The sequence below is a fragment of the Sceloporus undulatus genome, chromosome 1 (assembly GCF_019175285.1).
Source record: "Sceloporus undulatus isolate JIND9_A2432 ecotype Alabama chromosome 1, SceUnd_v1.1, whole genome shotgun sequence".
NCBI classification, from domain to species: Eukaryota; Metazoa; Chordata; class Lepidosauria; order Squamata; family Phrynosomatidae; genus Sceloporus; species Sceloporus undulatus.
The window spans coordinates 96,294,335-96,320,441 of NC_056522.1; the positions used below are offsets into that span (position 1 = coordinate 96,294,335).

The 26,107-nt window shown below is 37.8% G+C and overlaps 1 protein-coding gene across 1 annotated transcript in view; it reads left to right on the plus strand.

Annotated features, from left to right (window-relative positions):
- The window catches only part of MOXD1 (monooxygenase DBH like 1), a 59,920-nt gene that overhangs the window by 8,649 nt on the left and 25,164 nt on the right, over window positions 1-26,107 (plus strand). The window contains exons 2-4 of the mRNA XM_042445278.1: window positions 9,879-10,025; window positions 12,124-12,291; window positions 12,416-12,499. Of these exons, the coding sequence (XP_042301212.1) occupies window positions 9,879-10,025; window positions 12,124-12,291; window positions 12,416-12,499 (399 nt within the window). The remainder of the gene's footprint in view (window positions 1-9,878; window positions 10,026-12,123; window positions 12,292-12,415; window positions 12,500-26,107) is intronic.

Genomic DNA, 26,107 nt, shown 5'->3' on the forward strand with positions numbered 1-26,107 from the left:
TATAGAAGATTTAGCGCTCAGAAAAATTCCATGACAATGTCTCCCCATAGAATGCTCATAAATGAAAGTAAAAGTTTACCACAGCATAGGAAGACTAGAAGTTTATACCAGATTAAAATTTTTGTCCACCTAGCTTTGTATGTTAATCTTGATCCAAAGCTGCATATGAATACTAGGGCCTAAATCCAATTATTAGTCCAAATTAGAGTGCATTCATTGAATGAAGTACTGAGTGATAAGTCAGTAGAGCAAATCAAGCCAGAACTCTCCCTAGAAGCCAAGCTGACTAACCAGACTGTCATACTTTGGACATATCACGAGCAGACATGACTCATTAGAAAATGCAATAATGTTTGGCAAGGTGGATGGCAGTGTGAAAAGAGGAAGAGCCCATTACAGGTGGATAGACTCAGGCCCTGTACAGACCTGATTGAAAGGCTGGCCTGGGGACAAAATCAGGGCATTGCATCCAGATGACACATACCGTGACTCTGCCCCTAGGGTGCCATAATGCCGTGCGCTGCTTCATACAGCATGTGGCATCATGGCGCTCCTCCTGTGTTGAATCCATACGACACATTGCTGAAGGAGTGTCATATAGACATGCTGCTGCAGCTGTGATGCCTTTTTCAGGGTGCAAAAAGGAGCCACTTTTTGTGGCTCCTGTCATGGCCAGCCACGAAGAGAACTCGGAGGAGGACTCAGAGGACTCAGCTCCTCAGGTGCAGGAGGAACCTGAGGCTGTGCCAGGCCCCAGTTCTGCCCTGCCAGGCCCCAGGTCTGCTCTCCCAGCCCCAGTGGTTTGGGCTCAGCCAGACCCTAGTTCTCTGGGGTCTTCTCCAGTGGAGCCTGTGGCTCAGCAGCCCTGCCTTGCCCCAGTAGAAGGGCCAGACTTGGGAGACACAAAGCAGCAGAGCATTGACGTTCCTACCTTTAGCCAAAGGAGATCAGAAAGGGCATGCCCTCGCCGTTCCAAGAGGTTTGCTGAGAAACGCTCATTAAGCAGTCAGTAGCTGTGATAAGGGAGCTAGATATAAGGCACCTGGCACACATTGAGCTCTCTTGCCAGAGGCTAATAGTTATCATTAGGGAATGCTGCTTGATCTGGCTCCTGGCTTCCTAGACTCTTGACTGCCTTTGAATCCTTGACCTCAGACCGGACATTTGACAACCCTCTGGTACTCTTGGCCTCAGACTGGACTGGTACTGTGGCTCTCTGTAATCCTGAACTTTGGACTGGCTAGTGGCTTATTCTATTGGACATCGTTTGGCATTGAGGAGGAATTACTGCTGGCAGCTTGGCGTGTTTATCTTGCCCAGCAGGCTCTTATCAGCTGCATGAGTGTTTGTGTTGGAAGGCAGCATTCCCGGACAGCTCCTTTCTGTGCCCTCAAAATGCTGAATCAGTGCCGCAGCATGAGGTTGCCATGGCCCCAATCCAGCTAGGAAAGGGGCAATATCCCACCGCCCCTTTGGGGTGGTCTGTCAAGCCCCTCAATCAAGGAAGTCATGGCCCTGAGTCTGCAAAATCTGAACAGGGCAGTTGATGACTGGATTTCTTAGAGGTCTTCCATTCATAGGTCCCCATAAGTCAATGTCAATTTGACAGGAATTAACAACAAGCAACAACAATTGGTTTAATTGACTTACTCTAGTGGGATTAGTAAACTGAATTTAGGCCAAAGTAGTATCAGTATCAAAGAAACTCTGTTTTTGCATAATCTTTGGTCTGCAAGAGATCACTGAACAAGTTGAAAGCAACACCAAAGAATTCAACAGGACTTATTCATAGGGAAATGGGTATAAGATGTAAGGCTGTTGCACAGAAAAATATCCAAGGAAATGGATTGTGTTCCATAAAAGTTCCTGCTAAGACAAATCTGCTGCTCTTGAAAAAACCACAAGACGTCTTTTGTACTTTTTGTGCTGAAACAGACTTTGCATTGCTACAATACAAGTCTATGAGGCTCTTTTTCATAGTAGGGCCAGGGCTTACTGTGTGCTAAGTAGGTGTAGGATTCTAGCTTTAAGAAAGGTATTACACTTTACAAAGTGAGTTGGAGCAAGTGTATAATGGTGATTTTGCCACTGAAAATATGATTGGGGGAGGGGGGGGAAGAGTTTTCAAATCTTTCAGTTTTACTCTTACTTTAGCTCTTACTATGTCCCACAAAAGCAGACTTAATGAGAAGAAATCTCATACAGTACTACACTGATATTATTGTGCCTAATTACAAAGATTAAAATAAGATGGTAAATGTTTTCAAGTCTTCTTGAAGAGCAGAAACAGATGGACTCATACAAATAGTGGATGCCCACATGAGAATGTTGTAAAATTGCCATTTTTTTATAGCTTGACTGCAATTGCTTAGTGAGCAGCATTGGTAAAATTATGTTGGCATTAATATTCAAAAGTGACAATATTTACCTATGACATAGATACTACATTTTAGATCTTCTGAATGTTTGGCTTTAATTGTTGTGTAACTGGTATCTGAAAGTCATTGGCTACAGTGCAACACAGAATTAGATGGGTCTTAAGTGTGCATCAAGATATACCTCAGTGTGGCTGTTCACAATAAGATCCCAAATAACCTTATCAGGACAGCCAATTAAATCATGTTTTCATTGAGTTATGCATGTGTGTCTGTTGTTCTAATATTAAATCAAGGAACATAAAATAATATCAGTAAAAAAAATATCCCAATAGTTGTTTTTTCAGTGCCATGACAATACATGCTTTATATAGTTTCATGCAAAAAAAAAGAAGAAAAAGAAAAGAAAAGATAGGAGCTTGCCATTTGTATGCATTGTGAAATAAATCTATTTTGCTTCTGTCAATGTGATGATAGATTAGCCTTGTTAAAAACAAACACAATCCTTGTAAATAAAAAGTGAATTTAGCCTGCAGAATTTTTACAAGCTGAGCAAGAGGCTAGGTGTCTGTATTTCTATGCTGCCTTTGTTGGAAAAGATGTACAGGTTAGCCCCTCAGCACAAAAACAATGACTTCTAACCAGTGGACTAGCAAAGGTGGACAGATCACTCTGATTCTCTTTGCCCTTCCCCTGAATATTCATGCTGTGAGATAGAGACTTTACTTCTTCTACAAGCATCACACAAATCAAGTGAGTTTATGCAGGAGGATGGAGGAAAGCAGACCTCCTTCATCAGCTTACTGACCCGCCTGCATTGAATTCCTAGTCACCTTTGGCAACTAGGTGTGTTGTTAAAAGCAAGGCTTATATTGACAAATGAGAAAGGCTGATACAAAATATTACACTGGAAGGGGTGAACTTTAGGTGAAAGAATATCTACATATTGCTATGAAAAACACACACATAAGCAAACACACACATTATTAGATCACAAACACTTCTTAAAAAACATCTGTTAAGATCATCTTTCTCTCTGGGACTCTTAAAGTGACCATTTGTGTTTTACCTGGGGCTTTTGCTTCAGTATCTGGCATGATGGAACACAACTTGAAAGACTTTTTTATTACCTCCTTGTAAACAAATCAATCAGGTTGAAGGGTGCAATTATGTTAAGGAGACAGAAAGACAAAAAAGAACTTTACAAAGGGCTGACACATTCTTTAAAAGTGTGGCTGAAGGGAGAGTGAGCGGGGACTGATGCATTAGTGGCCAAGCATTCCAGGAGTTCAGAGATTAGAGTGGGAACCCAGCACTAACTATTTGGAAAGTGCAAGGCTCATGTCTAAATAAGAGGGGTCTCTCAAGCATGCCTAATAGCTCTTCTGTGAGGGATGGGAAAAAAGAAAAGAGTGAGAGTGGAGCTAAGGGGGGAAAGTTTATATAGAACTGTGAAGTGCTGCTATATAGCTAATCATGGGCATATTTTTAGGCCACTGGTCACCATGTAGCTGCCGACTGGTGAGATTATTTTGAATAGGTTTAAGGCCAGGGAAAAAACCTGCACATACATCTCAGTGCAGTGAAGCAAAGATGCCTGATGGAGTAAGGGTGGGTGCTGCCTCAGAGAAATTGCTCAGTCTCTTCATGCCTGTGGTCAGATTGCCCTTGCAATATTGCCCAAGTAAGTTTTCCAGCTCATTGCTTGCCATGAGAGTGCTCAAGGCAGCTCAAAGTTTTGCATCTTACTTTTAAAATCCAGCAAACACTCCTTGTCTCTCTTTTGTGCTCATGAATTGACACAGCATGCATTTTCCTGCCCAGTTGTGGGCCTTGATCTCTACCCCCATCTGGAATTGTGCATCCCCACCCGCAGCAAGTAGTGGCTGAGAGATCAATTTTGCAGAGAGTAATCCTTCATTATGAATGCTTGTTTTGTGCAAGTTATACAAGAAGGTTGCATTGTAAAACCCTTCTGCTGAACTCTTACACAAAAATCGTCTTTACTTGGGGCATAAATCCTTTTGTGAATAGCTCTTCATTAGTACTTGAGAAGTCCTGTATGCTTTACAACCCTTGCTCATTAGCCAGTATTCTGAATAAAGAATATTGGTTAGTCAGATGTAACCCATGCAGTTAATTTAGGGATGCTTTAGAGAAAAGGCCAGGAAATAGTCAAGATAACCATAAGTTATTTTTTCAAGGGACTCACCTCATCAGCAGAAAAGATATGTCTAGAAAACAAGGACAGCAAAGGAGAAGATGTCAGTGTGGCACACATTTTATAGTTCAGCTGGTGCTTGTCTGGAAGCATTTCATGATTTTGGGTCACTTTGGGAAATAAGTGCATCTTTAAGTATCTGTTTGGGTGTTGGTCTTGGGCACATAGAGACATGGTCATATATTGTGTCTGATAGGAAGCCATTGTACTGTCTCAGCACTGAGATTAGAATAGCAAATGGTCAAGAGGGCTGAGGTTGTTGTATTTTAGCTATATCATGAGAAGAAAGGACTCACTAGAAAAGACTACTGTATAATGCTTGGTAAAGTTAAGGGCAATAGGAAAAGAGGAAGACTGCATTCCAGATGGATAAATTTAATCTGAGAAGCCACGACCATGATCAGGATGGTTGGTGATGGCGTGACCTGGAGGTTTCTCATTCATAGGTTCACCATAGATTGAAGTCAACTTGAAAGTAGTTAATGACAACAAAATATAAGCCAACAGTTCTCTCAAGTACACGAATAATCAGTGGGCCCTAAAGCTGATATTTGAATGTTAGTCAATCCCATCCCATCCCTTATTCCCTTGTAAAATGGATACATCTTAACTTGGTTGGTGCGTCTGTGGAGAGATTTTCACAGGCAGGGATGTCACCACTGGAGGATCCTTTCCTATGTTACTGCCCTCTGAGGAAATGCTCAAAGAAAGATCTCAAGGAATGGGCAGATTAATGATGAGAAACGTGTCTGTCAAACACTGGGGTCCAGACCTGTAGAACGCTTTGAACATTAAAACTACTGCTTTCAATTAGCCTTGGAAATGCATCAGTATTTAGAGCAACTGGGTCAGAAAAGTGCAACTAGGTCAGACATTATAGTCCCCATTATAAGTTTGGCTAGTGCATTCTCTACTAGATACATTTCTGTCTTCATATATGCCACAAATTTAAGTCTTTCTAGATGTGTGTGATTCATCACATTTTAACAGGATGTGATGATAGTTTGTGACTATATTAATTGTTAAGGACTACTCTAAAATATAGGTCTATTAAAATGGAATGTTTTGAAGAATATTTCTCAGTTTTTCAAAGCTGGGTAGTATATATTTGAGGCTGAATTCTCAAATATATTGTTTCAATTCTCAAATACATTGCTTTACCATGTTAGTGTTTCTGCAAAGATTGTAAATTATAAGTGGGAACATGACTATAAAGATGCTGTTGCCCTTATGTCTTGTTTGTCACTTCCCATCAGCATTGTGAAAACAGGATGTGGGACCAGATTGGTTTTGGTCTGATCCAGCAAGAGTCTCAGTGTTGTGAGTATTGTTCATCCAATCCCAACATGTGCCCATAACAATCAGATTCTATGATATGAATGACAGCTGTCAGTGACAACCTCTTACTTGTAATATAACAAACACCTAACAAGCATAATGGCCCACATGTACTGATTCAATTGTATAATCAGGCTACCAAATTAACTTGTGATTCTTTGTGGTTTACAGCCTAAATGAACATTTCTCATTTACTAAAGGGAAAAGGAAAATATCTTGTAGGTTGTCAAATGCCTGAGCAGCTCTTCTCCATATAAACACCTGTTCAAGCATACAATGACAGCTGTGTTTCCCCATACTCAAGGTTTCTTGTGCAGCTGTGCTTACATTCTTTAAGGATAAAACAGGCTTTTTTACATCTTTTTTTCTACCTCCATAAGAAATTACTCCCCCTGCGATTTTGTATAGCACTCATCAGAAACTATATCATCTGCAAATGCCTTTTGAGAGAATGAGAGCAGGGTCAAGAGCTTGTGAGGAGCAATTCATCATTAATGCCTTCATCTGCAGGAAATTATATACCACATCTTTTATGATACATAAAATCAACTTACCATGTGTTGCTTCAATTTCTAAATTACTCCCAGCGACTGAAAGGCACATAATTGTTTGATTCCATCTACCCACTAATACTTGCTTGTGGTATTTTTTTAAAAAAAATGCTCATTTCAGTCATTGCCACCAAACATGTTAAGATTTGTTATACTGTAACACAGAGATCAGAAATCTATGACAAGTAGCACATCATTCACTCTGTGACCAGAAAGGATCTAAGGTCCTATTAACAAATTACTTTGAGCTCACATGTTTGTGTGTCATCACCATAGCTCTCCCACTCATATATATTTTACCAATGTTGTAGGAACAGATTGCAGGGTTTTATACAATGCTGATATGATGTATAGCCACACAATCTGTTGTTCCTTTGCTAGGGGAAATCAGAGATGCACATAACCCACAGCAGCAAGTGAATACCTATAGCATGGGTGACAAATGTATCATTCAAACTAATGTAAACTGGAAAGGTGGGAAGGTGGCAGAAATAACTAAATATTAATGTTCCATTGATACTTTATCCAATGCTTCTCACAAGCTGGACAAGTTTTTCACTGAATTATACCTGTTTTGTTGTAGTTCCATATTGTTAATTGTCTTTCTGAGTTTTTTTGAGTTTTTGTGGTTGTTTATTTGGGCCATTTCCCCTGCCCACATTTACTTTATACCTTTATATGAATCATAATGATGTGTATGTGTGTGTGTGTATTAAAAAATAAATACTTGCTGGAAGAATGGGGCTGTGTGGTACGTGATGTCAATGTTGCATAGTGATTTCAGCAGAGATCCAGAATGTAGTCTTCCCTCCCCACTGAGACATTAAGTTTACTGGATGGCTTCACTCTCTTGGAGTCTGAACTGTATCATAGCACTACAGTATTATAGTATTGTGAAGATTAAATGGGAAAGGCATTTATATTGCCTTGAGATCAGCAGAGGGAAGGTAACATATAAGATGCAACAATTAAATGACACTTAGTTCAGTGGCTCAGATTATTAAGTCGGCAATTTTTTTTGTTGCTGTTGTTAACTGTCCACAAATTGACTTTGACCTCTTCAGACCCTGTGAACGAGGCATCTCCAAGATATTCTATCCTCCATGGTCCTGCTCAACTCCTGAAAACTTAGGGCCATGTCCTCTTTGACTGAGTCCATCCATCTAGCATGTGGTTTTCCTCTCTTCCTATTGACTTCTGTCTTTCCAAGCATTATCATCTTTTCTAATTCATCATGTCTTCCCATGATATGTCTAAAATATGAGAGCCTCAATTTAGCCAACCTGGCTTCTAGAGTTCAGATCTTATTTGTTCCAGGACCCATTTGTTGGTCTTTTTAGATGTCCATGGTATCTGCAGAACTTTTCTCATGCACCACACCTTAAATTAGTTGCTCTTCTTTGTAACAGCTTTCTTCACCATCCAGCTCTCACACCCATACATGGTGATGGGAATTACAATGGCTTAAACAATCCTCACTTTAGTGTTTAGTTGCACATATTTGCATTTTAGGATATTTCATAGTTGCCATTCCTAATCCTAATCTTCTCCTGATTTCTTAACTCCCATTGAATTCACTGTCAGTTTTAAGAATGCATGTATACTAGAGATGGTAAATATGTGGCCCTCTGTCTCTTGTCAGAGTACAACACCCCATTCTTCTGCACTGGTTATGCTGGCAAGGGCTGATGGGAGCTCAGTTGCAGTCCAACACCATCTGGAGGGCCACATGTTTTCCACCCTTGATATATAAGATGTCTGCATTAGGTACATAAACACAATCTCTGGGCCAGGAACTGGCAATCTTATTCTTAGCAAAATGGGAAACAAATGCATGAAGGACCTAGAAAGCTAATAGGACAAATTGTGTTGTTGGCTGATCTCTAATGTAGTTTTGAATGATTATCAAAGTTGGTTTTAAGGTAATAAGTGGAGTTATGGGATGATCCAGAGAGCAAGGACAGAACCAGAAAGCCAGCTGCATGTTATGACAAAGAATTCAGAGGTGAAGAGGTTAATGACACTACATTACAGATGTATCTTATGCATTAAATCATACTTCTGCTATGTTGAGAACTAGGATAATCTTTCCTCAGAAAATCACTAAAACATTCCTGGGGTTTCCTATGTGAAGAACATATACAACAATATCATGTTTCTGTTTAATATTTCTCTCAGAGAGTAAGTGAATTAGTGGTAGAAAAGCTGGCTCACTTGCTCCCCGGCGATTAAGCACACTGTGAAATAAGTTTCATGGGAACTAAGAAAAGAGATTTAGGATTGAGGTACAAATATTTCTTGATGATTTTAGAAAATAGATCAAATTCAGGCATTTGAGAAATAGGTGTGCTTCTGGAAGTTGGTTAATGTACAGGTTAGTACATTGTCTGATTATTAGAGTTTAATGATTAATAGGATATTGCAGAGCAAATTCAAAATAGGTCTCCTTTTAGCTCATGAATGCAAATATCATCTCTCCAATACCAACTACCAACTTAGCAGGGACAGTCCCAAGTAATCCTCTGCTGTCCCCTTTTTTTTAACTGCTTTAAAGTGTTTATACTCTCCCCACTTTCTCCTTTTGTCCCCAGCTTGCTTTAGTTTCTGCAAAATAAGTTCAAAGTACACAAATAGTTTGCATTTAGTGAATTCAGGATAGTGGAGGGGAGGGGAGGGGAGGGGAGAGCCATGACCTTTCCTGTAGACTCAGGCAAAAGGAAGCTACTGCAGCCTCTCCTGGCTTGTGCATTCTTCCACATTAATAGCCTTTGCTACCTTGGCATAGCAACTCTGCTGTCCCAGTTTTCCTCTGTGGTATGTTAGAGGTAATGCAATATATTCTTAAGTTTGCTTTTATGCGTGAAGCAGAATTTTGCTATCTATACTGAACCTGTGTGGTATAAAAGAGCTAGAGTGGTACTATATAATGGTTTGAGTGTTGGAGACTCAGGTTTGAATCCAGGTTCATCCATGGAAACTCACTGGGTGACCTTGGCAAGTCACACTCAGCCTCAGAGGAAGGCAAAGGCAAACACTTTTTGAGCAAATATTGCAAGAAAATCCTATGATAGGGTCACTTTAAGGTTGTCATAAATCAAAAACGACTTGAAGACTCAGAACAACTGTATTCCCACTAATGCTATTGTGGTTATATAATTTTATTAGTCCTTTCTCACATCTCACTGACTTTTTAGAAGGTAATCGGATAAGTACTATACAAACAGTGAAGAAAATTGTGCCTAAATTTCAGATTTCTTACTGTTAATTACTAAGAATTGCTTAAAATATTGCAACATATTTTTACATTTCTTTCCAGGAAAATGCAAAGGCTTAGAGTTCAGAACATTTAAAAGAAACCCAGCAGGATAATGTTTTGGTTTCTGTCTTCAACAGGATTATTTTACAAATGCTGACAGAACACTGAAAAAAGACTCACAGCAGGATTACCATCTGGAGTATGCCATGGAAAATAGTACCCATACGATTCTAGTATTCAGTCGGAAGCTTCACACTTGTGATCCCAATGACAAGAGTATAACGGTAAAGTGGCTAATTATAAGTCATTGATTTACAAATTATATAACAGTAAGGTAGTTAACTTGGTTTGGAAAGAAAGACGGAGGGAGAGAAATTAGAATTGAATAAAATAGTTTGTGAAAAATAAAGTTATTTGTGACTCTCTCATTCTCAGATTAATTGTTAATCCATTGTGCTAATTACACTGTATTGCATGATCCGTGCTACATCGGTACATCTGATCACTTGCAATTCATTGAGTGTTACGTCCAGTGGTTCTTCCTAAGGAAGAAACACTACTGGTAATGTGGTTTCCCCATTCCATTTGAAATTCCCAATACAATCTCTAAGTCTGTTACACATGATTTAGGGATCCCCTAGAATAGATTTTGATGATATGGAGGGCATGGAGGGAAAGAAGGGTAGGTGGATTGGTCAAGCTTAATCTCTTTCACCTTCAAGTCTGTTCTCTCATTGTTCTGTAAGTGCCTGTTTTCCTGTACACAAATGCACAACTATTTTATATGCATTTTTCTAATGCATTCTTGTATGCCTGCACTCACTGACTAAATTGTATTTCCATGTATTTTAGAACTGTACACTGTGTATTCTTGTTCACATGGTGGTAAACTCATTGCTAGTTCAGAAATGTATGGGCATCTTAGTGCATTTGTTTCTGTGTTTGAGTCTAGAAGGTGCACTTTAGGTAAAGCAGTTAAAAATAAATCGGACACAATCTTACCTATGGCTAGAAGAGAGTAAGGAGAAATTTTCATGCAAAAGTAAAATTCTTTTCATTTGATAATTGGATGATGCCAGAGGGTCAAATTACATGTTGTGCTTTTTCCATCTTTTTTTCTTTAAATACTTATGTTGAGTGCCAGCTAGATGATTTCAGAAACAGCAAAGTGTTTGGAGCATGAAGGCTTTATTCTTTTGTCTCTTTGACAGTTTCTTGCTGAAAATCCCTGATCCCACTGCTGTTTTCCCTGAAGATATGGTAAATCTTCAAGGGCAAACAACAACTGAGGAAATTATAGGGGAGGGGGAGGGGAGAAGAAAAGGTTAAGACCATCCTCTGCAAACATGGCATTTTATCCAGTCTCAGTCATGTAGCAGAACCATGAAAGTCAGTGGGACACAGGTTAGCCTGGATCCAACTCTATGAATTTTTGTTTATAGTCTTACACAGCCAATGTGTCTGAAATAGATAAAATAGCTTGTATCAAGCATACTTTAAGTGTGCTTAACATAATGCTTAATTCAAGCCCTAATAGCAACTGTGAATGAAGATGCAATGTAGGTATGGTGCTGCTTCTTTGGGCTCTTTTATACTTCCTCACTATATTGTCCTCAGTATATTTTAAAATTATTATATGACAGTTATGCTGTAGATATGTTTGGAGACCATTTTAAATATTTATAATGCAAATAGCTGGTTTATGTTATTTAATTAATTAATTAATTAATTAATGCCTTTGGGTTACTTAACCCTTCAATCAATCAGCCATTCAGTCAACAAAATGGAGAATATCATAGATATATTAAAACTTTATCAAATGATGTACTCTAAAAATGTAATATAAATCAAAGCTTTAAAGTAATAAAATTAATCAAGTTCCCCCACCGTCAACCCCCCACCCAGAGAAGGAGCACCCTATTGTGGGATGAGGTGCTTTATCACAGAACTCAGAATAGGCAAAGGAGGGTGCCTGAATGATTTTGTCTGACAATGCAAGTGGAGGATATATAGAAAAGTGGTGTGTGAGTTAGGAGGAACACCTACAACTTCTTACCTCACAGCAAGGCCTATTGAAATGTTAACATCTGGAAATATAGACATGTATAAGATTTCAATGTAGAGTAATTTGGGGCTTTAAGATATGCTTTGGCAGAGAACCTGTTATGTATAATTTTAGCACTGCTAATGTAATAATAGGATAAACCTCCTACTGTACATGCTACTTGGAGCCTGGAAACATCATTGAAAGTATTTTCAGAATCTTAACAATGATCTTGTAGAAATACAGATACATACAGAAGGAAAATTTCCTCTGATGAGCAGTGATGATAAGTTTATAGTCCTTCTTACGTGCCTCATCAGCAAGTTTCTCTTTTCTAGGAGAGCACAGTGAGGGTGATATGGGCATACCATGACAAAGACTTCAGAGAAGGAAGTCAAAATTACCATGGTGCAACTCGAGGGACAAAGAGTCTTCGTTTACTGAACCCTGAGAAGAATGCTATTATCTCTCCATCTCTGCCATATTTTGACTTGACGAACCAAGACGTAAGTTACTTTGGGTTTTGCTTTTCTTGTCAAAATCGGTACAGTTTTTTTTACTGAATATGCAAGGAACAAAAATGACACTTTTATATTATATTAGCCTCCTCTTTTCCTTTTATTAAGACAGGTGCCTATACCAGACAAAGACACAACATACTGGTGCCAAATGTTTAAGATACCGTCACTGCATGGGAAGCATCATGTGATAAAGGTATGTCATGTAGCTTTTAAACAATCTAGTTTCAAATTTGAGAATTTGCTATTTTTTCTCCTAAGCATAATGCTTTTTGTTATGGATTTCTTTCTTTATACATGAGATCTTAGAAATAGCAAATATATTTGAACTACAGGACATTGAAATTTTCCAAACTTCAGCAATATATTATTAGCTTTAGTTCTGTTTCACATAGTGCCAAAGTTCTGTTCATAACCTTACTCCTAGAGAGGTCAAACAAGAGTATAAAAATAATTAGATTTAACATTTTTAGGGGGAAATATTAACTGCCAATAGTTTTTGCTTGTTCTTGTATAATTTTTGAGAGGTGAAAGTTTCCATTGAAATGGGAAATCCATTTTTCCCTGGACTCTATAGCTCAGTCACTTCCCAAAATATGTTAAAACCAACACACACACACCCCATGTTATTATTATCATCATTTTTATTCCTTCCTCTATTGGTAATCATCTGTTTCTCAGTTTAATAGAAAATTAGATTTATCATGTATAATACAGTGTTTTGCATTTGAGGTATATTCCACTGGTAAACAGAAGTAGAGTAAATATAAACATATATATGAAAAATCCCATTAATATGTCACTGTGTGCCTCCATGATGTAGGAATTTCTTAGGGTACTGAAATAAAATATTACAGACAATATTAAGCATTGTCTGACAGAAGAAGAAGAAGATAGGGATGCACTATGAATTACAGATATAGGAATTCCTGACTTTGCTATTGACATTTGCTTGAAGGGGCACACATTGCAGTTCAACCACAGCTGTTTTTAAATTCCAGTTTTCTCCAAAGTTTTCATGTAGTGCTTGGATCTGGTTTCAGCTGCAAATCAGCATTACGAAAATATTAGCTTTGCACTCCCCTCGGCTTTGTCTAGAGCACAAGTGATATCTCTTAAGAGGATGGGAAATACACAGATCCATGAAATCATCAACTGATACCATAACATCACATCCACAAAACTGATGTATGGGTAAAGCTCACATTTTATCTTAGCTGATTATTGCATTAATAAGGGAAACATCTTTAAATAATCATTTCAGAATCATAGGCAAACACCATAGAAATTGTATTTTTAGAAATACCTTTCAATGTTGGCATGCTGGAGACTTAGATGTAGGTAGCCCTGGTGGTACAGTGGTTAAATGCCAGTATTGCAGCCACATGTTGTAAGTGCGATCTTAGAGAAGGGCTCCAAGGTCTACTCAGCCTTCCATCCTTTCATAGGTCAGTAAAATTAGTACCCAGCTTGTAGGAGGCAATTGGCTTACACGTTGTAAACCCCTTAGGGAGTGCTAGTTCACTAATAAGTGGTATAGAAGTGTACTTGCTATTGCTATTGCTAGATGTATACTGAAAAATGCATTGCTAGAAAAATGAAGGATCCCTATTATGGACTGTGAGTGCTGGGACTGTTGAAACATTATTCCATGTCTTCCCTGCCTTCCAGAAAGAGCCATTTAGACAATTTAAAATGTGTAAAAATATTACTAATATGGCTTTTTTGGTTACTGTTGTTGTATTTCTTCCTTCTTCATTAAGTAAAATGGAATAAGAAAGCAGGGGTTAATAGTCCAATCCTAAGATTTGCTGAATGAGAATTGTATCCAATGGTATTCCTTCTCTGATAGAAGGTTCTTTGATTCAACAGAGGTTTGGATCTGTCAGTGGGATTTGAAGGGATTTTTGCCAGTTCTCTTCCAGCTCTCCTTATAGCATCACCTGCACTGCTTCCAGGTTCCCTAGTCTTCTGGAACAGTTGGGTGACTGTAGAGGAGTTGGGGGATCACAAAAAACCTGTGTCCCTACACATTCAGCTAGTGGCTAATCAGAGGAGGGACACTACTGAGTACTTCTCTAACTCAACAAGACTTTGGGACGGGGCATTTAGTCATGGCTTTCAGATTCTTTTCCAGTTACTGTAGAAGTAGAAACTATTGAGTACAACTCATAGTGGTACTTAGATTTTCATGATACTGGGTGCCAATAATTATGACAAGATAGCAGCCTGAGGTACAGATACAGTTGTGTGTGATCTGAGCAGTCCGGTTGGTATAATATTAGATGTAAATATAACAAGATGTAATTTTGTAGTTTTCAGCAGAATTAAACATTCCCATAGTTTATCAAGCCATATTTTCTCCCTTGATATGCTTTTCTCATTATGCTTTGGCTTTCATGCTTTGATGTTTATGTTTTTAAACCACAGTTCTGTGATACATTTGAGACTGGGAATTGCAATTAAATATTAAGCAGGGCCTTAAATGAGGGTCATACTGTGGTTTAAGATCTTTCTTAGTAAAATAGCTTTAACCCAGTTTCCCATTTCAAATAGGGGGTGATTGAAATATACAAGGATCTAGGGGGTAAAGCCACTTTGCAAAAGTAGGAGAGATGATGGATGTGGGAGGGGCATTGGGCTTCAATGTTAATTTCTTTCTCCCTAAACCACAGTTCTGAAAACAAGGACTTATATCTAAAAATGTTCACTAGGTTTCATTCTGATGTTCTTAATTTGCTACCTCTAATTTAAAGTGAATGCATGTTCAAAAACTATGATACTGTTCTCTAAATCAACAATAATTTATGGATTATAAAATTTCACAAATCTTACCTAAATCAACAATAACTTATGCAATTTGATGAATCTTGAGATCTGACAGATAGTTTTCAGAGGGGAGGCAATAATAGTTTTTCATTTCTACAACCATTTCTTATGGCTAGATGTGCACTTGCATCATGCCTTGGTTTGCTTAAGTTGCAGGACACCACTGATGCCAGAGGCATAATTCCATGCATATGAATTTTTGCCTATATATAGTACTAATGCCCTGAGTGCTTTAAAATACAAGGAATCAGCCTATGCATTATGTATACCACTCAAGGCTTTCTAAAATACTTGCTCCTGTCTACTGAAAATTCCTAAGTTGTTTTGTGCAATTGTTAAATCGCCACTCTTGCAAATATGGTAATTGCTTTTGCTATAATTTTTTTGGTTGTCAGCTTGATGAAATGAATACACGAAGAGTAAAACTTTTAGAGATGTTGAAGAAGGGAATCCATCCTATAAAAGCACCTATGAACCATTTCACAGTGGTATATATGCTGATGACCAAGGAATGTGTAACAGCCTTGTATGGTCAGCACTGAAAAGGTGTGCACTTGAAAGAAGCTTGGCATTTTTACACTCAGGGATGTTCTTTTCCTTTGAATCTGATCAGATGCCCCCAAAATAAACTAATATAAAGCATAAATCTTAACAAGCTTCACTATATATTGCAACAGATGCAGTACAGCAATTCAAAATCAATTCACAAGGTCAACTTTTTAAAACATTTGAAACCCTCATAAATTAATTTTGTACTGGTTTCCTACAGTTATAACAATCGTAAGTTTGTCAGTTTATATCAACCTATTCAGGTTTCATCTTTTAGCTGTAGTGTGTTTACATAATACTCTATGAAACAACATCTTCCAAGAAAGATAAGAAAGCTCTTTCAAGATAGATATGTGAGACAACAGTGGTAGTATAGTTTTAATCCCTTAGCTGACATAAGATATAAATAGGAATAAGATTTCAAGAAAATGTTTTTTCTTAGTTATATCTCTTATCAGTCTTGTTCTGATGTGTCTGTCTTTTCAGCCAACAATAGATGCCAGGCTTACAAAATGCAACACTTAATGCCTGAAGCCACTTTCTAGTCTACAGCTATTTCCATTTGTGCTACCGGTAAACATACAGCTAATATGTTGTAATGCATGAAAACTTTAATATGCAACTATACACAGACTAAAGCATGCAGTGTGTTTTGCTTGGCCATTTGTTTTGTACTCTGAAATTCCCATAAAGAATTATGTGACCACCTTGAAAGACCATTATACACAAAGGAGGAATCTCATTCTTCAAATTCTTTCCAAGAGAGACTATTGATTTATTATAATGTACCTTTACAGTAATATAATCAAACCTAGGAATAAGTGAGAGTCAGCATGATGTAGTGATTTCAGCACTGGACGAAGACTCTGGAGACCAGGGTTCTAATTCCCGCTTGGCCATGGAAATCACTGGGTGACCCTGGACAAGTCATATTCTCTAAGCCTCGGAGGAAGAGAAAGGCAAAACTTTGCAAGATTTGCCTTAGGATTGCCACAAGTTAAAATGACTTGAAGCCATCTAACAACATGAATTATTATTATAATTATTATTATGTTTATTTATATCCTGCGCTTCTTCCAAGGCTGGGAATCAGGGCGACTTACAACATTAAAAAAACACCATGCAGTTAAAAACATACAAAAATAGTATATTAAAATGGAATTAAATTGCTATGATAATTAAAACAAATTCAATACTAAAATCCAGTTTAAAAGATTAAAATGCTTTAAATACATTAAAACAATATAACAGTACCCACCACCTGCCTTAAGACCTTTCTGTTTTAAAAGCCTGTTTAAACAAGTAGGTCTTAGCCTGCTGGCAGAAGGATAACAAAGAAGGAGCCATCCTGGCCTCCCTGGGCAGGGAGTTCTGGAGTGTAGGGGCAACCACAGAAAAGGCCCTCTCTTGTGTCCCCACCAGTCGTACCTGTGATGGTGGTGGGATGGAAAGAAATGCCTCCTCTGAGGATCTCAGAGCCTGGGCTGGCTCATATAGGGAGTTAGAGTTTGCCAAATAGCTTGGACCTGAGCCATATAGGGTTTTATAGGTCATCACCATAATTTCAATGAATAAGTTAAATTAAGTTTCTTGTACCCTTGCTGAAATCATTTTTTGGAATTGACTATGTCCTATAGCATAGACAGTGTTCTAAATAGCTTCAGCGCATATCTAACATTTCTCTGTGGAAGTGTGTGTGTGTGTCTGTGTGTGTGTCTGTGTGTGTGTATTTGATAATTTGATTATTTAAGTATAGTTCACTTGCTCAGACTTGAGTTATAATGAAAAGGATTAAAATTACTGTAAATCAGGAGTGGGCAACTATGGCAAGTTTAGGGACTGATTTTCTGCCTGAAATCTGGGTGTGTCATGGGCTGCCAAAAATGCTAGCAAACAAACAAAAAACCCCGAAGCATTTGGGAGTCCCCCTATGTATGAATTGAAAAACAGTATTTTAAAATGCTAAATAGTGTGGCATGTATGCCCAGCCTGTTTGAAAAGTTAATTGCTGCACCTTGAGGCTTCTAAAAGGCTGTTCAACCTATTTTCAGCAAGAAAAAAACACCAGATAGTATAAAGTTTCTTTATTTTATTCATTTATATTCTCCCTCCTCCCTAATAGTTGAACCAAGGTAGCTAACAAATTATTAAAACCAGTACAGATTAAAAACCATACAAAAACATGTTTTTTTTAAAAAAAACTGCAGAGTTAAAACTATTTTTCATTGAAAACAATATTAAAAAATCAACACAACACAGCACCTCATTGAAAGCCCATCATAATGAATTACTAAAGCCTATTTTAGAATTGGAAAGGTTTTACTTGCAGAAGAAAAGCATGGACAGTGCCACCCTAGCCTCCCTATGAAAGCAGTTCCAAAATCTGGGAGCAGACATCAAAAGTATCATCTCACTTGTTTCCACCAAAAAAAGCCTAAGAAGGCAGTGGGGCAGAGAAAAGGGTCTTACTTGAAGATCTTAGAGCTTGAGCGTGCTCATGCAGGGAGATGCAATCATTGAAATGGTCCTGAACTGTATAGGGGTTTACTGGTCATAATCAACATTCATAGGCTTAAAGAAAGTCACTGATGTAAATGATAATATAAATTTATTTAAATTTATTCATACAGATTCCACTTAATCAAGAAACAAACTGTTGGCAGTGTTGAAGGTAGAGAAAAGAAGTCATACCCAACAAGGCATTATGAATCAAGGACTTAACTTGATTTTAACTGTAATATGTTGTCATGAAAAATCTGATCTCATACGCTTAAAAATTACAAAATTTTGTTCCTTTTGATATAATTTAGAATGAATTATTCCTACCTAATTGTAGTATGTTTCCTAAATCAACAAATGCCATGAGTGTGCTTTCACTTATGGGTTGACTGAACTACACAGATGGATATGACAAATGTTTACCTTTTGGTAATCTCCTAAATATCCCTTGGATACTTAATTTATTTCAACCTTCTATTATGTGTTTCTGCCTTGAATCTCATTTGGGAGAAAGGCAGGGATATAAATCCAATCAATCAATCAATCAATAAATATCTCTAAGCTCAGTTTACATCGTCTTGTAGGAAAGTACATAAATATATACTACCAAAGAGTACATGACTACATAGTTGGCTGATATTAACATGTGTGATTCTAGTAGCACCTCTAAGAACATGGTATGCAATTGAAATTGCTCTGGTGATCAGTTTTATATTTGCAGTAATTTATGACATTAATCACTCAAAATAAGTATTGAAACTTGTCATATTGAGGAGGGAGCAAGCTTGTTTTCTGCTGCTCCAGAGAACGGGACCCGGAGCAATGGATGCAAGCTCCAGGAAAAGAGATTCCACCTCAACATTAGGAGGAACTTCCTGGGATGCTTTGATGGAGGATTCCTGCATGGCAGGGGGTTGGACTGGATGACCCTTGTGGTCTCTTCCAACTCTGCACTTCTATGATTCTGTGACAGTAAAGGCTGTTTGACAGTGGAACAAACTCCCTCGGAGTGTAGTGGAGTCTCTTTCCTTGGAGGTCTTTAAACAGAGGCTGGATGACTATCTGTCGGGGATGCTTTGATTGAGAGTTCCTGCATGGCAGAATGGGGTTGGACTGGATGGCCCTTGTGGTCTTTTCCAACTCTACAATTCTATGATTCTATAAAAAGTATTTCCTATTTTGTACCATCACTGGTCCTTTTGAATGACTCACTTTTGCTTCTCTTTACAGTACATTTGTTAGAATCTTGTTAGTATTCTACCAGATAGTGATTAGTGTTGTAGTTTAGTAGTACCATCCATTTCTTCTCTGTTTACAACAGCATATTGTTTTCTCACTCCCTCTGCCTTACACCATCTTTGTTCTACATTCTCAGCTGCCTTCTTTTTTGAATCCACAAATCCCTCTGCTTCCTTCAGTTTTGTATCCCCATACCTTTGTCACCCATATCTGCAATGTTGTTGGATGGGTTTGGTAGCAATAGCTCAGTAGGTTTGCTCTTGTCCAGCAGTTCACTTTGAGTAACACACAGGATTACACAATGGTTCTGCTGCACATCCAGTTAGATGTTACTCTTGAAGAACTGACATGAGAACTGCAGATAGAATGATGCAGACCTTTTCTCCTAGCCATGCCCTTACATTGATGATCGTGGGTGGGCCTTATACAGAAGCGGAAAGGGTTGTAAACATTGGCTGTTTGGGATTCCCACAGTGGCTTATGCATAAACAGGGACAGGGCTTATGTTGTACAAGCCTTTAGAAATAAATCATGGGCTGTATCATGAAGTTATGTATGGTATAATTTTGGCAGGGTGGATTTCCTCAGATGTATATGCAGCTCAAATACGGAACATTTTAGATGTTATCCTTGTGGAAAACGTTTTTCTGTGAATGGCTTCAGTGAAATGTTTGCATGAATCTTACCTTTTACACATATTACTCTCACTTTCTAGTTTTGTTGCTAGGATCACATATGACTGGGATGGTATTACCCCACCCAAGTTGGTTGAAAATGTTTGTGAGTTGACCCCTTTTCTTCCACAAATGACTTGGAGATGGCTTTTGTAGCACCAAAAGAGGCATTGTTTTCCTTCCCTTGAGAAAAACAAATGTTTACAACTATATCCAATATATACCTAATTCAAATATATATGAAAAGTAGACAAATAAATTTTAAAGCAGGAGCCAAAGCTCATTTTCTATATAGTTCCAGTGATTCCTCATACATATAGGTTCTATTCTGCCTACTATTATTTAGATGGTCTGGCTGTAGGTACATTTATCTTTCCTTGGCAGTGACAGATAGGAACCACTCAGTGTTGGCACCAATGGGTCATGTGCAGGTCTAGTGCAAGGCACATGTTGGCACAAGCAAACAGCAAAAATGACCCGAGACTAGTAAACAGCAAGCATTATAGCAGTTGAGAGTAGAAAAATCATAGCCTCTGTCTAAAGCAACATTGAGGAAGTGGAGAGTTGGATCTGTTAGCTCGGAAGATAAGTGACAAGTAGGAATGGTCTGTTGAGATGTACACCCTTTATTTCAGGGGAATCAGCTGGGACTTGAAACTAGCCACAGACATAATACCCCCCCCCCATAGAAAATGGTGCTGCAGGGAGGTCAGAGCACTGGGGATAATGATTGGCAAGGATGATCAAGGCTGAACCTAAACTATCAGTTTGCCTCAACAGTTGACCATCCCTCATCATTCATCCACAGCTTATTCTTTAAGGCTGGGATAATTAAGTATTAGAATCTATTACTATTCATTGCTAGAGTAAATGAGTTACAGAATTCATGCTATCTTACCTGCATATTACACATCCAAGACTGTCTCGTCTCACTAGCCACAAGCTATTATTGTTGCTCCTTATTTTCATGCTGTTTTTATATGTTGTAGTGCTGACCTCTTTTATTGTATATACCCGTATTTTCCGGTGTATAAGACGACTGGGCATATAAGACGACCCCCAACTTTTCCAGTTAAAATATAGAGTTTGGGATGTACTCACCGTATAAGACTACCCCTCTTCCAATGCACATCAAATAAAAATTAAAAAAACATCAGATTTAATTTTAATATGGTAATTTAAATTCAAATGCTTATGACATGCAGGTACTTAGCAGGAAACCTTGTTGTAATCAAAGCCTGCTTGGATTGGTCAGTTCTCCCTGCCTGCCCAGTGCTCCCTGTCTCCAAGACTATCAGAGCAGTAGCTGCTTTCATATGATCGCTCCATATAGCGGGGATGCGGCCGTGGCCGTTTTTGAGCTCCCCCCACCATATGTGGCGACTGCAGATTCTCCAGTCCAGCTCAGAAGTTTCAGTACCTGCCCTATAATATGACACTCGGTGTATAAGACGACCCCCGACTTTTGAGAAGATTTTCCTGGGTTAAAAAGTAGTCTTGTACACCAGAAAATACAGTATATATTTGCTTTGCAAGCTATTCTGTAAAGTATGGTGACATAGAAAGCCTTCAGTCGATAAAGGCAGATAGGCACAGAATGGCATGTGGTGTGAGGTTCTGAGCCTTTTATTAAAGCCAAGAACAAGTTGCCAAAATACTTTATCTGCCCTGAAACAGGCTGGCAGATGCTATTTAAACATAATTTTTAGATTCATAGTAGCCTCTCATTAAAAGTAGAGTCCCTTAAAATCTTGTTGCCATGGGTAACTAAGCTTTTTGACATAGGAACGTATTTGTAGTGCCAAAGCCCACAGTGTGAAAAACACAAAGAGGCTCCAGTTCAAGCAAATGATTGATTGAAAGTCTAAGAGGCAACCACAGCATTTGATACTTAATGGGGGCACTGTTTCTTATCTTCAGAGATAGACAGTAGCTGCTTATTATTCCATGACTTACTTGTCCTTTTGCTTGATGCAAATTGCATCACTCTTTTTTCTGTAAGGGAGAGAAGCAACAAGTAGTTTTTGTATTCTGGGTGTGTGCTACCTGTGCAAAGTACTTTCCATAAAATAAAGTTTCTCTGTAAAATGCTCAGCTTCATATCATGAAACATCATGCTGTGGTTCCTTTGATCTAAGATTGTCTCATAATTGTAGTGTTTGGCAGTGTCTATTAAACTTACAAGACTATTTATTTGTATTTAGACTGCTCACTTCATCTGTAAAACCATACAGTTGGTAACAACACAGAAAATCGCTTACAGGTGGCTGTCTTAAGAATATTTTAAACTTTGTAATAATGACTACTAATCAATTCTGTGTTTTTTTTTAAAAAAATTCAACTTATACAAACAACATACAGTTGTTTAATTTCCATTTGCAAAGTTTTGGAATGGAAATTCCTCGTATTGTAAGTACCTCTACTTTAGAAGCTCTTTCTTTAGATCTGTAACAACAATGGCATTCAGTTTTCAAGAAACCTGAGAAATTATCTGTAAAGTGACCTTATCTCATTGACTATTTGTCAGAAGCAGCCATGATCCAGGAATCATAAGAAAAGATGTAACATTTCTGGAAATTCTGAAGTTTTTTTGGGGAAAATTTTCCTCTGTTTTTCCCAGACACCCCCCCCCCCAAAAAAAAAAAAGGTTTGGGGGGAATGAAAAATAAAATAATATTATCATCCTTTACAGATTGCATAGTGCATTGTTATTTCAGGAACATAAAATGAATTATATACATATAATACCATTGTATAATTATGTTTGCATGAAATTATCATGTTTGGTATATTAAAAATATATTTTATTCAAATAAGATTTACAAATGGAATTTCCCTTTTAAATTTTTAGTTTTGTTTTACAAACTGAACTTCTAAGTTATGAACTGTAAGGAATCTCTTTGATTTTGCCACTCCTTTTGGAGCAGGCAAAAAATCAATACAAACAGCATTAGTTAATCAGAGAAAATTATTTGGTCTCCTCTAGTCTACTATAGTGTCAAACAGATACAGTGTGTTCTTGCCTATAGAAGGAATTGAAAAAAAGGATACCAAGACCAGGAATTTCAATGGCCAAATAGTGTATGTTGTTTTACGTAGATAGTGTGTTGTTTTATTTCTCTTAATTATATCTATCAGAAATAATTTGTGGTGAGGGGAGTAAATTTATGGAGAACTTACTTTAAACATAGCATTCCTAACTGCAAAATGAACTTTCCATAAGCCAAGAGTTTTTTTTAATTATTATTTCTGAATTTGTTCAAGAAAAAAGGCTTCAGAATAAAAGGGGTTGACTTCTCCCCCTGAAATTTTCTTTTTTTTCCCTCCTGGGCCTTTACATTTTTTTGCCAGTCGTCACCAGTGAAGTTGTGAAAAGGTGGAATTTGTGGGTAGTGGAGGTCATACAAGATAGGAGGTGAATGTGAACATATGGGGAAAGATTAATGACTGAAAGATGACCTGATGAAAGTTTTAGAGAGACCAAAGTTCCACTATTCTTAGTGTAAGCATGGTTCTCATAGAAATTTGCACTAATAAATTTGTTTGGATATACTTCTTGCCTCTCTGTTTTATTTCTAAAACAACCAAGGCATCCAAACATCAAATGTTAAAATAAGGAAAAACAATATAACATAGTATTTGGATTTCATTTACTGAATTCTGCTGTTTTCTTATTTGTATTAATATGTAATTACATGATTATTTTATATTTTGCTTTTGTACATCACTTTGACTGTTTTAGGAATAAATCAGAAGGGAATAAAATATTAATTCAACCAATGGCCTACTGAAACAATAAGTTTTTAAAATAATGTCTAAATACCATTAAATATTGAGTTTATATTTTGGGTAGGACTCCTAATGGTTTGAAAAGCTGCAGGGAGTGCTATTAGGACCAACAAGGATGCATGTCACATGCCTAGATCTAGTCTAGATTGTTCAGTAGATGTTGTTTCAGTCCCCAAGGTAAGATGTAAAGCAAATTAAAATGGCTCCACAAATCAGGTTCTTTCAGAAACTCTTGGTACTTCTTAGGGTGCAAAATGTGTTAGTACAAAGATGCTGTAGCAAAACAATAGTTTCTTGGAGGGCTCTCCCTTGTGTCTCATCAATGGAGCCACTCCATTTTTGGTAGTGGGCATTAGACTCTTGCTACTTACATTGAAGTGCAGCACTGGCTATAAGGCAGATTGGGGCTACGATGTGTGCTCACCACAGCCCAGTCCTTCTTTGGAAGCGGCAGCTTCAAGCCACCTCTTCAGGGCTGTCTGTTTTGGCCCTTAGTCATTTTTAAAAAAGACAAATTAGTGAAGTACCAGGATGAGAAAAATCTCAAACTGGAAAAATGAGAAATGGAGAGAACTTGAAACTGCAGATTTGCCCATCCCTTCTGAGTCCCTGTTATTGTAAATCTTTTGAAAGTGTTAGAAATATAGCAGCCTGATTTATTTTGCAAGAGCGTCATGGGGAGAGGCTGAAGGGACATTTTTGCTTGCCTGGATTGTTTGCCATGCCAGATCTAAGATGCTGGCATAAGTTTGCTCTTATTACAGGCTGTTATGTTCATATATCTTTTCAGGAGTCATAACTTGTCATGAATGGTCTCCATGGACTCTAATTACACTTTTCAAAACTTTTAATTACTTAATAAGAACAAGCAATACTTGTGAAGTCAAAGACTTTCACGGTGACATCCATAGATTTTTGTTGTTCTTCTTGTCCCGGTGTTTATGCATTTCAATGGCTTCCCTGTACATTTTGACCTGATAGTTGTTGGCTTGGACCAGAATTTCAGTGTTTTCAAATAGCATTTTATGCCCAGGTTGGTTTATAACATGTTCTGCTACTGCTGATTTTTCTGACTCACCCAGCCTGCAGTGTCTCTCATGTTCTTTGATTTGTGTTTGACCACTACGTTTGGTGATCCCTATGTGGACTTGCCCACAGCTGCTTGTTGTTGTTTTATTAAAAGGCTTGTTTTTTTCACCCAGGGTTGTTACTGTGGATCATGAAAGTAAAAAGTGATTATCAAATACCTCACATTTTATGTGACTCACAAGATTTGTAATATGAAATTTGCAATGAACTTAATTATCAATGAAAGTATTATTACTTCCAAGTGTTGGTATTAAATATAAGTATTGGAATAGATACAAGGAAAAATGACTTGGTAAACAGAAAAAACACCTTCTACTTATATTTTAAGTTTCCATAAGCACCATAATCATTATGGAATTTTGTCACAATTTATTTTATTTCTGATTCAGACGTTGTAGATAAGCTTTCATCACATGGTTTGTTGAGCTGTGAACTTTAGGAGACAGTCAAGTCTTTTCCTCCCAACTTTAAGAAATTGTCTCGCAAAATGGCACTCAGTTTGCATGATTTCCTGTGTGAATGGCTCACCACAGTTGTATCCATGATGACCCAATGAACTTCAATTCTCCATAAAGATGAGCTCTTCAGCTGTCATGGGTCAGTTAGGTTCCTGTGTCTCAAACATACTTGTGTAGCTTTATCCAAAACACATTTCTAGCTATTTCTGGGGCCCTTAACTAATTGTTTTGTGCTGTCTGAAATATAGATGTTAAGCTACACATGTTTGGCCTTTCCTTGCCCTAGGAAAGAACAGTGGGAGACCTTCATTTGGCCCTGAGAGTTGATCTGTTCATAGTATCCATTTCAGACTGCAGATGGGGAAATGGATATGCCTATTCATTTTTCCCATATACTTACCAATTCCATTACTCCCCCCTCCCCAATTTTAAGACATATTGCTTTGCACATCCATTCATTTCCCACCTCTCTATTCAACTTTCTGCTTCCTGATTTTTTTTCTTCAACACAAGTAATAACTGCTGGATTAGATGTTTGCTGCTGTTACAAATATATTGTTTGACTTTTCTCGTTTATATTTGTCATTATTTGTTGCTCTCATTACAAAATCACTCTTTATACCTGCCAGAGTGTCTGGAAATCCACTATATACATTTTAAGTTCATAAAAGCTTCTAG